The sequence below is a fragment of the Hippichthys cyanospilos genome, chromosome 14, assembly GCF_059441005.1.
Source record: "Hippichthys cyanospilos isolate Australia breed blue-spotted pipefish chromosome 14, RoL_Hcya_1.0, whole genome shotgun sequence".
NCBI classification, from domain to species: domain Eukaryota; kingdom Metazoa; phylum Chordata; class Actinopteri; order Syngnathiformes; family Syngnathidae; genus Hippichthys; species Hippichthys cyanospilos.
In genome coordinates, this window is record NC_142382.1 from 15,622,501 (window position 1) to 15,635,000 (window position 12,500).

At 39.0% G+C, this 12,500-nt stretch overlaps 1 protein-coding gene across 2 annotated transcripts in view; it reads right to left on the reverse strand.

Moving 5' to 3' along the window:
- The window catches only part of babam2 (BRISC and BRCA1 A complex member 2), a 73,988-nt gene that overhangs the window by 49,085 nt on the left and 12,403 nt on the right, over positions 1 to 12,500 (reverse strand). For both annotated transcript variants that reach the window (XM_088434092.1, XM_088434093.1), the window contains 2 exons: positions 6,784 to 6,978; positions 6,476 to 6,550 (listed from right to left, as the gene is read on the reverse strand). In XM_088434092.1, coding sequence (XP_088290218.1) covers positions 6,476 to 6,550; positions 6,784 to 6,978 — 270 coding nt within the window. The remainder of the gene's footprint in view (positions 1 to 6,475; positions 6,551 to 6,783; positions 6,979 to 12,500) is intronic.

The following is a 12,500-nucleotide window of genomic DNA, read 5'->3' on the forward strand; positions in this document are numbered from 1 at the left end:
AGTTTGGGTTGGGTTCAAGGAATCAATCCATGTTTTGGGCAGTCCAGCATCATCGTGGTTAGCACTGCTATATCACAGCAAAAGGTTTGTGGGTTTGGACCCCAACTGTTGAAGCCTTTTTATGAAGAGTTTTTTTTTTTTTTTTTATGTTATCTCAGTGCTTGTGTTTTCCATGTACTCGGGCTTGTTCACAAAAGCCAAGCACCATAAAAATTAAAAAACATCAAAAACCACTACCCAGTGCAGTGAACTAAAAAAATAAAAAAATAAAATTGGACCATACCCTAATTTCCCAAAAATAGGGGTTATTAAACAGGCATTCATTAACGCAACAGCAGATGGGAGGGTTGCTTTTACTGAGAAAAAAAAGCCATTATACTGCACTTAAATTATCCATCCATCTATTTCAGTGGCTCTTAACCTGGGTTCGATCGAACCCTAGGGGTTCGGTGAGTCGGTCTCAGGGGTTCGGTGGAGCCTCCGCCGCAGAGGTCCACTCCTCAGGCTAGTCTGCAGTTAGTGGGCACAGTCATGGAAAGCGTCCTGCTCTGAGATTTCCTACCGGACCTACTGAACTAAGCTAACGATAGTGCAGCATTGTCAGCAAAATAATATTTGTCAGCACGGTCTCGGCCACTGCGAGATTGCGATAGCACCCCTCCCGGTCCACAATATAAATGTAAGGGTTCGGTGAGTGACCAAATGAAACTGGTAGAGGGATACAGCGGGTGACCGCTTAGAGAGGGCTGTATATGTGTTTGAGTGAGACTCCCTACCGGTCCGCTTTGAGAGCGCTGGATAAGCAGCAGAGTGATCCCTCCTTCTCAGTCAGCACTCAGTCTTGTCAGCACGGCCTTGGCCTCGAGATTGGGATAGCACCCCTCCCCCCGAGGGACCGTGGGAAGAAGCCAGACTGCCCGGAGAGAACCCACACGGGCTCGGGGAGAACATGCAAACTCCACACAGGAAGGCTGGAGGCTGGATTTGAACTCAGGTCCCTTTAACTGGGAGGCGTACATGCTATTCATTGCACCACGAAGCCACTGTACTAAAATTAATATAAAAGGTAAACCTGTATGTTAATTATAAACAAATGTGGTGACATGTCCCAACAAAGCCAGAAAAATTATCTTAATTTGTAAAAGAAAGCCATACACAAGAAAACGGCACAACCGTGCTTACTAGTGTTGATTGCTCTAAAGAAGCTCTCTGCACACTAACAGAAGAACTTCATTTCATTAGTAGTGCTTAAGGGACTCGTTCACAACATCCTGTAAGGCTTCACACTAAATTTAAGTGGATACTGTTAACAACTTCCACTACTGTAGTGTACTGATGCTGCTTTCTAAATTAGCAAAGGCATTGAAATGGGCTCAGCTGTTAACTCCTTAATGCCCATGTGTAAATGAGAGTGTCAATCAACGGAGATAATAGCATTGATGACCATCTTATTTTTCTAAAGAGAGAAAGTGACCTGTATTTGAGGAACAACATTTAATGGCTGTGGATAAGTTAGTCGTTCTGCATAGTTCAATACATTCTAAAACTGTGTATTGACATAACACAACATAAATATCAATAGGTTGTGAGAGTCATTATGTCCTCAACTGAGCACACTAGGACTTTAGTGGGGACGTGTGAATAAATCAAATCATATACTGTAGATCAAAAACCACTATACAGTGCAGTGAACACCTATTAATCTCTGGGTCTCAGGAAGCTATGACTTGAGAGAACCAGTAAACATGCCAACGATCAAATTACTCCAGAGGAGCGGGTTAGACATCATACCCTGGCCGTGTTGCACCAAATACCAACACCAGAAATTACCAAATATGACTCAAAACCATATTTTGATGAATTGGTACATGGGTGGGCATAACATTCGAGTCAAAGCGCTCTACTGTGTGCTGGAAGAGGCTTACGTGCAGCATAGCTGTGTTCAAGCCACACAAATACAATGACATAAAGAAGAAGAAAGAAATGGCATAACCACTATGGGACCATGTTGGGGCACCAACCAGGCACTTCGGTGACCAGGCCTGTAACAAATGTATCTACCATACTTAAATGATAAAGCCATTTTATTGCCTCACACAGTTTTGCACATCAGGTTAATTCTTTAAGCATCCACAAGGAATGGCTTGAGCATGATAAATAGATATCCAAGACTGGACCTGTATGTTGCCATAGTCACACCCATCCAATCTTAGATAATCCCATTTGCTTTTTAAAAAAGCAACTTCATAAATCACACCATTCATGGACACATGGCACTTCATTGTTTGCATTTTAACTTTGGAGACTATGCGCTTATCTATTTTAACCACAAGTACATTACATGTGGAATTATATACTGTTGAGTACTGTTGTAAGACCCAACATGTATACAGTAAGTGTAAGCTGCTTTTATTTTTTGGTGATGTGAAAAAGCAAGGTAAAAATGGCAATGATACAGAGAAAAATATGGAGCACAAACAGGCAATCTATACTGGTGGGCTACTGGAGACAAAATGGCGGATGAGACTCAAGGCGCCGCGAAATCGAAACAGTGTACGTCGAGTACCGCATAACCCGAAGATTGATTATATCTATCTCTGATTGGCTCGCAACCAGATGAGGGTGTAACCTGCCAACTGGGATAAAAATAAAAACATAAAATGGATGGATGCATGGATGTATAATACAAGCAATTGCTAGCACAGCTATTGGTGTTTTTGTCAACTACTTGATTTTTTTGCTCAAATTTTTCATTTGGGAAGAAGTGACTAAAGCTAGGGTTGCTCTGTCCTTAAATTAAGTTAAACAAAAGGTTCCTGTAAAGTTAAAAAAATAAAAAAATAAAACATAATTTAACAAATTCAGATCGCTACCTTTGCCATTGATAATTTAATCTGACCTGAATGTATGTGGCGGTAATTTGCTAGTATGTGTTGCATTCATGTGACATGAATGCACAATATTTCAAGTACTGTATTTTAATATATATTGTTCCCATCAGTCAAAATTCATAAATAAGGTCACTCACTGGGTCTCATTTACAAAAGGTGCATTCACACATGCATTTGTGTTTTATTCTTCAATGATTTTTCAGGTGACTATCATTGGTCAACAATGACATTATAGGATTGGTATTGTAAAAGCACAATTACATGGCAAAAACTAATAAAAAAAGAGTATTTATAAAGCACCAAAAATGCTGACAACCTAGAGGTTAAAGTAAAATAAAAGAATGAGACCCAGGCAACAATACCCAAAAGGTTCACATGCCCTTTTAAATCCAAGATAACTGCCAACATACATTGTGTGCATTTCACTCGGCTTCCTTCATTTGTGCTCTTGATATCCTCTCAACTGTTTCATTTTGGCTATGACAGGCTGCCCACTTAAAATAATAAGTCAACTAGCATCTTTCCACCAGCCCACGGCTTTCCAGTAGACACAGGAAGGTAAACATGTCCACTGTAGTGAAGGCGAACCACACAAATGCTTTGCTCCAGGTAGCGGTTGTCCTTCACAGCTCTGCGGCTGCTAGCCAGAGCTAAGCAAGCAGTACCTGTGTAAGGTTGCCTATGTCTAAACACATTTTTGCTTTTATGGTCAAATCCACTGTCCTCCAGCAAAGACACCAATATATTTTATGGAAGGTGGAATTAAAACAGGGTCAACTGAATGACCTGTAACTGACAGAAACTGGCAATATATCATACAGTTGAGGGGATTATAATCGTTTGATTTTTCATTAGAATTATTTCATTGTGGATTTTGATTTAATAATTGTTAGTCTAGATTAAAATTTAAAAGTGTCTTTGCAAACTACTTTTTATTCCTTTTTGATGGGTGACTTTATTTATTTTTTTCCCTTTGCGTTATTTTTTAGCCTTTACACATCAGACAAATTGCTTTTTTTCAATTACATTTTCAGTTTAGATTACACTATTTCAAGAGGCTGTAGCTTGAAAACAACTAGAAATAATTGTTGAGTCTTAGATTAGAATATAAAAGTATTGTGTAGTAAATCAAAAAATACCAGAACTTACGTAAAACACGATAACTGAAAAGTACAGTAACTCCCTGGATTAAAATACTTATAAATTATTTATGTTATACTTTTTTTTTTCTATTCTGGGCATGCTCCAGTGATGCAGTGCTTCTCAATTATATTTTGCCAAGGCCCCCATAAGAAAATGAAAACCTCATATTTGTTTTTATTAGGGTTGTGAACCTAAAGTGACACTACTCCAATGGTATTGCCCCATCTTATCGCTCTCAGCTTCTCCACCACTGTGCTTCTGCTTGGTGTATGCCTTATATTAGTGGACCAACTGGAGATACCAAGGACCAATCAAGGACAGATTTTTCTTCCCCTTCCCTTTAGAAAGACCTACCGCTAGACTAGGGGTCAACAACGTGGTGCCCATGGGCACCAGGAAACCCCAAAGATCACAGGAGTAGCCCGCAGGCCTGTTCTGCAAAAAGTTTACAAGAGATAGAACATTGGGGATTTTCTAAGAATTTTACAAACAATTATACATGTATTACATTTACAGTACAAATTACATTTGACTTACATATTTACTGCAGCTGTTCCTTAATTATTGTGAAAAAGCATTAAGCTGACCGGTGTCTTCACATGAACTGGCCCTTTGTATTACTCAGTACCAAAGAAGTAGCGCTCAGTTTCAAACAGGTTGGTGACCCCTCCGCTAGAAGCCAAGCAAGACCAACCTTTTTTTTTTTTAAAGTCAGCTTGAACTACATTTTTATTTTATGACTTTTGACTTCACAGGAGACTTGGTCTTCTTTCAGGGTTTTATTGTATTTTACAATATTTTGCGTACTGCTCTGATTGTTTGTACTCTATAAGTAATTGAGTTGTGTTGAGATAAGGTTAGACTTACACAGATTTATTCAAAAATAATTGAGGTCTTTTTTTTTCAATTTTACTGTTTGATATTTTGTTCATTCCAAACCTTTCCTTAACAAGAACAACCTTGGTGTTAAGTACTTGCAGATAACCACTAACTATTCTTAGAGATAGTTTTTTTTTAGGTTGTAAATGCTGTATTTCAAATACGTTTGGCTCAAATGCACAATTACAACATAAGCATAATAATAATAATTAAATCAAACTCTAGAATTCTCAAAATTTAGCATTTTCTGAAATCAGGTGGCTTTTTTGACAATATTACAAGTTTAATGTAAAGCACAAATCTGCGTTCTGTTGATATAGACAAAAGAAAAATATTACTTTTCAAATGATTGCAGCAGAAGTTTTGTGTGTCAAGAGTCTCAGATTGTTTCAAAACGTCAGGGGTCTCTTCCACTAAAAGGCATAACATATACAGTACAATGAATAAATGTGCTGTGCAGTTACTGTATTCTGCAGAACCATGCAATGAACCATGTCAATGTGAATATTTTCTTGGTATAACATGACAGCAAAGTCAAATATATCTTCTGCATTATCCATTTCTTAATGTTGTGTAGGCGGACAGGGTGTAGGATGAATTGTATTACTTTCCAGTCTCCACTATATAAGTCGAAGTTCATCCTTAATTTCCAAGTGTTAAAATTATGCATGCAATAGCTGACAAAAATAGTACTACCATACAGATTTACTTAGAAAAATATCTACAGTAAAATAACAAAGAATCTTCATGAAAACTCTGTGTTCATACAACACACTCAGTGGTTTTCCACTAATACCTGTTGAATGTACAGTACAGCTTGTTAAGAAAAATAATGCCAGCAAGAGAGATGTCTGGAAGGATGAGGTAAGAAACTTTACTTGAAATAAGTAGTCGTCAAAAATATCACTGGACCATCCACTTCTAAATGATCAAATCATGACTATCCCTCAAAGTCTGCTTGGTGAACACGAGGGACAGCGAGAATCAGACCATAGTGCTGTCTAGGTCTAGTAGAGTGAGAATGATAATTGCAGCTGTTTGCCAGATGTTTAGGATCATGTCAAGAAACAAATATGGGCCATGCTGATAAAGGCCAGAGCCAAAGCCTCCAGCATTGTGCAAGCAAAAGAAAGGCAGGACAACTGACAAAGTTGTGAGAAGCAGGGAAGAAGAGGAAAGAGGTAGGTAGATAGGTAGGTAGGAAGGAAGGAACGAAGGAAGGGGGGTGGGAGAGACAGAAAGAGCGAGCGAGAAAGTGAGAGAGAAAGAGAGAGAAGCCTCCAGACACCACGCAGTTCAGAGCAGATCAGGAGTGACGGCTTGCTGATTAGTCAGCTTACAGCCCCTTAAGACCGGACCGTCCGCATTTACACACACGGCACGAAATTAATTTGAAACAAATTCGACCTTTTTCAGTTCCACCCATGGAAAGCATAAGGAGACCCATTAAGTATGTGGAAACAACAAGTTGAATCGCACCATATTTGAATGACGTTTCGACGATATAATGAACGTGGTAAATGATCATGAGTCAATACTCGTAATGATGTTGAGTTCATTACCTTGAGTAGATAGATTGGGATGTTGCTAAAATCCACAGGCAGTTTCAGAAGGAAGCGAGCTGAAAACTCCCCTGTCTGTAATAGAAAAAATGGAGACGTTTACAATGTGACACAAAGAGATGTCTCCGACCAAGCACACTAACGGTGTAAGCCATTGTCACACCTTTGTGATGTACTGTATATATATGGCTAAAAAGGCCCTTTGCTGGTATCATCACATGTCAAACTGAGAAAGGCCTACATGAAAGGTTGGGCTTGCTTTGAACTATGTGTGGAACACATACTGTTGTTATTCATGTGGTCCTTACCCAGCTGTTCTTGTGTCCCGCATATATCTCCATATTACGGCCATAGTTTGGATCCTCCAGCAGGCTATCATACTCAAAAAGAAGCCGAGAGCTTTCACGGAGGCGCTGACATTGGTAGTGGTGGTATTGCTGGATGAGTTCCTTAACAAGCTGGAGCAAGCTGTCCGGGTTGCCAGCATCCCATTGGACCAAATGCTGTGAGAGATAAAATTGAAAACTCAATCCAAAACCCATATTCAGAATCTGAGCACCATTCATTTGGATGGAATTGTTTTTTTTTCTCAAGTGATTTCAAAGCACTTTTTAGAAGAGATACAACACTTAAGAAGATCAACATTAGCTGGAATGCAGATCCATAATTCGAACATCTGCTGGATGTTTCATCTACAGGCGCACTATAATGGGAAAAAAATGGATTGTTTCCTTGACAAATTCCTTCACATTAAAGGTCACACATGATCAAGGGAATAAAAGGTATTCCGGGCTGTTCACTTATTCAAAATGATATTTTTCTGCACTAAAAACTAGAGCAGTCAAAATTAATCAATTAATGGACAAGTAATCAATTCTAAAATGGGCACCTATTTTAAGAGCATAATTGTTGTTTAATTCAATATTGTCCAAAACTGTCATCTGATTTCAAACTCCCTCAAAGTATTTTTTGATTTCTGTTTTTTCTGACTTGTTTAATCAAATCAAAATAAGATATTAGCAAACAACTGAATTTACTTTGGAAAACGATGCCCAAACCTGTGCATGAATCAGTTTCAAATGTTTACTGAGTACATCAATCCCTCTCATGCAGCATTTCTTCAGTTTTGTTTCTTTATTCTTTCCACTAAAAATTACAAACAGTTAATTGTTTAGTATCCAGTGATGGGGGGGGATGGTTTGACATTTAATGCAACATAACTTTTTATCTGATTATTTGATTCATTGATGAAGTAATCGATAGAATAAGCAGATTCAAATATATTCGAGGACAACCCTACCAAAAACTGGTATAAGGTCTTGGGTAGTTTTATACGAACAATGAAAACGGGATGAAAAAAAGTGCTGAAAAAAGTGCTGAACTGAAGGATCTAAGATGTTTCCTTTATATAGCATTGGAACTCATTTTTTTTTCCACATTTTTCTTTTGTATAAGTGAAATCTTTGTGAAAGAATTATGTTGCACTGCATGAGGCAAAAAGTGGTCACGTCAAACTTTCCCATGTAAAGAGTGCGAGTGGGGGTAGCCTAAAGCAGACACGTCAATCATTGTGTTGCACTAGTTGGAAAAAAGAAAAAAAAACACTCTTTCAAAGAACTCGTCTTGTGAAACACACCAACATTAGTGGGTATGTTTAGCAAGCATAACGCAAATTTAACATCCTTTGATTTTCGAAAAAAAATATGGTGGTATGCATTATAATCAGGTGCGCCTTGTTTATGGATGTGAAAGTTCAAATTTGACTTATGTGGTGTTCTGCTTTGTCTCCCTGAATGTGCACCCAGCAGGTGGGCATGCACTTCCCCCCCAAAAAATACCTGTTTATTGAGACTACACTTTTTACTTTGGTGCATCCTACTGTCTGAAATACAGTAGTACTAATATCAGTGATAATCAGCAACCATTGCACAGTCATTAAGAACAAAAAGCAATTCCGATCTAAGTGTGAAACTGTGCGATGTTGTTTCCATCCAGTCTCACAAAAAATATGCAGGTTAAACCAATAACAACTAAATGAGAATACTAAAAGTCATTTCCAAAGTGAAAGTAAGTTTGACAGAATAAATGAATGAGTAAGCACTACACAAAGGTGTTAATGACACAGTTGACTCAGTTTAGCTTGTCTCAGTTGATTGAATATCTATCTCTTTCTGTGGGTCTCACATCCTATATAAGACAGATAGATAAAGCATTCATTGTATGAAAGTGACTTAACTCTCGTGCAATGGCAAGGGCAGGCTAAAGAGAGACAGTGACTTCATCGTCTTGATCCACCAGTGGTTACCAGCAATGCCGGGATTCCCGAAATGAGGAGGTGATGCAAACAAGGATGGGCATTGTCCAAAATAGGCGGTCAGTGCCCCGGGGCAGGAGCATGCAGAAATGTAGGAGAGACTAAGGAAGTGCTGTGTCAGGATTGTGACATACAATATCAGTGCATCTATGCTGAGGAGGAGAGGCAGGATCAGAGGTGAAGGAGGAAGGGCAAAAAAAAAAAAAAGCACTGAAGAGCTAAGGCAAGTAGACCAAAGCCAATAAAAAGGCAAACCTTATAGTATAACATCATTATTAGTGTAGAAAAACAATCATAAATACACAACAGGGAATTTGTAATTGAAATAACTTCACATTCATTTCGTTTTGCTCCCTTTTTTTTCAAATATATTATATGTCTGTGGGAATCAGCCAGAAGAATACTCGAAAGGATGATGTTGGCTGAGCTGCTCAAAATCTTAAACCATATTCATGCTGCCTATCAAAGATGGCTTTTTTACAGCCTTTTCATATCTCATATTTTTCTGTATGAGTTACTAAGGCCTTGTCTACAGGTAACCGAGCTATTCAAACCCAGATAATTCTCCCCCTCTTTCTATGTTAAAAAAAAAAAAAACAAACTGCAATGTGTACTGTAGGCTATGCCTACAGCAGAAAAAGACTCTATGCCAAGACGCTAATGCCACTTTTCCAATAGCCCAACTCCGCACCCAAATTGCCTCACTTGGCCAAGGTTGTTGCCATTTTCATGGGACGTTTCCAAACCAAGAAGGTTAAAATTTTCTAATAAGAATCACCTTGAAATTAATTTCGGTATGTCGATTGAGTGCGACTGTGTCATCTTTTATTTCACTGTAATCTACTTTGATTGACAATGGTCTTTTTAAATGTGCTTTATAAATAAAATTTGACTTGACTTGTTACTGTCTGATTAGCCGAGAGCTATGCACCGAGGAGCTCCGCTGCACATGCCCATTTCCTGGTTTTATGTAAGCCGCCTGGCGGCTGTCGCCAAAGTCATGACAAATACAGAATACACAATAAAAATTATTGTTTCGTCTAGGGTTTCTTTTTTTCCAGCAGTGGCGGCAGGCATTCAGAGGAACTTGACGTGAGTGATGACATCGATCCCAAAGAAGGGTGAATTTACTTGATGTGTAAAAAGCTTGCATCATGCATATGAGCACGCACAAGTATGTATATTTCCATACTCAGCAAGATATATAAATCAGGGCTCTTCACTAACTTTTGCACAGGTACTGGTGCTATTTTTAGTTTGGTGTACCACACAGGATTGGATGTACAGTATGACCATGATTGATATCAATATCAATTTGTTCACCGTAATATCATATCTCATAAAGATTGACAGTGGCTTACAATATGATATTTGCAAAACATTTTACTCTAAAAAACTACCTACCATTGCGCTTAATATTGTTCTCAGAGTGTCCCCCCGCCTACTGCCCGAAGCCAGCTGGGATAGGTATCAGCAAGCCTGCAACCCTTGTGAGGATAAGCGGCTATAGATAATGGATGGGTGGATTGATTATTTTGTGTCATAAGTGTTTTAAAAATTACACCAAAGGCAGATTTATTTTTTATGGAAGAATGAAAGATGGAAGCCTAGTTATTTGCTTTGGTATATTAGACATAAGTGGACCAAAATAATTTAACCCATATCATGCTTCTTGATAGTTTTCATGGATTGATAGAAAGCCCACATATGGCGTTATATTTGTGCCACAATTACGCACGCGCGGAAAAAAAAATTGAGCGGAGAAAATCAAACTGAGCGAGCGAAAACAGATTTTGAGAGCAAGAAAAAAACTATTGAGCGCGTAATGATAAGAGTTTGAGCGCGCGCCGATGGAGTTTGAACACAGAAAAAGAAATTGCTCGCTCAAAATTCCTCTTTGCTCGCTCGGGATAGCCCTCTCTCGCTCAACATCTCGCTCTCGCTCGCGATACTCCTCTCTCCCTCGCTCAACATCGCGTTTGCTCAACATTGAGCTCTCGCTCGCTCGACTCGTCCTCTGCGCTCGCTCAGTTCTGTTCACGCGTTACGTTTGTGCCACAAAACCAGCCAATCAGAGCTTGTAAAAGCACTTTGATTGACACAGCTTAGTATCCAATGAGATTGCTTGTACGCTATCCGTTGACGCACTCTCGTTTGCCCTGTGTTCACCCAAAAAGGGCAAACGAGAGTGCGTCAACACGGACTTGGGCTGGAGAATTACTTTTAATATTATTATTATTACTGTATTGTATCATTTGACAGAAATACCTTGTTAGTTTTTGTACTTTAATAATAACGTCGATGTGACGCACTCTCGTTTGCTCGTTCCGGGTGAACACAATAAGCAATCTCATTGGATACCAAGCTGTCAATCAATGTGCTTTAACAAGCTCTGATTGGCTGGTTTTGTGGCACAAACGTAACGCGTGAACAGAACTGAGCGAGCGCAGAGGACGACTCGAGCGAGCGAGAGCTCGATGTTGAGCAAACGCGATGTTGAGCGAGGGAGGGAGGAGTATCGCGAGCGAGAGCGAGATGTTGAGAGCGAGAATGCTATTGCGAGCGAGCAAAAAGGAATTTTGAGCGAGCAATTTCTTTTTCTGTGTTCAAACTCCATCGGCGCGCGCTCAAACTCTTATCATTACGCGCTCAATAGTTTTTTTCTTGCTCTCAAAATCTGTTTTCGCTCGCTCAGTTTGATTTTCTCCGCTCATTTTTTTTTTCCGCGCGTGCGTAATTGTGGCACAAATATAACGCCATACCCACACTGCTGAGATATTTTCAAATAATAATATTTAATGCATGTATTGACTTTTTCTGTCTGAATTTGAATGTAATCAGGGTCTGGTCATTATTTTATTTTGTGGCAAGAGAAAAACGTATGGGGTGATAAGACTTTTTAAAGTTTCACTGAATATGCCTGTAGCAAAAATTTGCAAACATAAACCCATAAGCTTGGGTTTATATGCACTAAGATACACAGTGTATCCCTTGAAGAACAAATAGAGATCTAAATTTGGTGTTTTTACTCTTAATAGACACAAGTTGACAGAATTATGTCTTCCTGTGCCATCCGTCTGTACCATCTCCGATCCAATATTTATCTTAGGCCAGTAAGAGAGAGGCTGGCATCTGAAAATCCAAGATAATAATATAGGCCAACAGAAATTATTTGTTTTTTTTAATGTCTTGAATGTGATTTTTATAGATGCTGGCAACCTGATCCAATAAATCGCTGTTGACTTGAAAGTGTGAGACATTAAACAACTCCCAAGTATTAAATTAATCTCTGTTAGTCTCTAATTCAAGAGTGGGCTCACACCCTGTTTCGCCCCCAGAGATTGCCAAGTCTAAGATCATCCTAAATTGCTCTTGTCATGTGTTTAAGACACTTGGCATTCTCTAGCCAGTGTTTCTTCGGTGTTACCCATGCAGTTTTGTCCAACACAGTTCAAGTTGTTGACAGAAATAGCATGCATTCTTGAACTGGTTATTCACTTTAGCCAATTCTTAAAGCATGCATGGATAGTAGTCATATGTTTGTTCTTTCCAACAAGCTTCTCAATTTGCAAACAATACCCCGCCTGCTCAAAGCATTCCCAGACATGTTACTGAGCTCTGCCAATAATAAACTGTATTAAAATGTGGAATGCATTATTCACTAAGGCAAGAAGGAAGTGGTAGTTTTTACACTATGCCCAGGTTGACCCA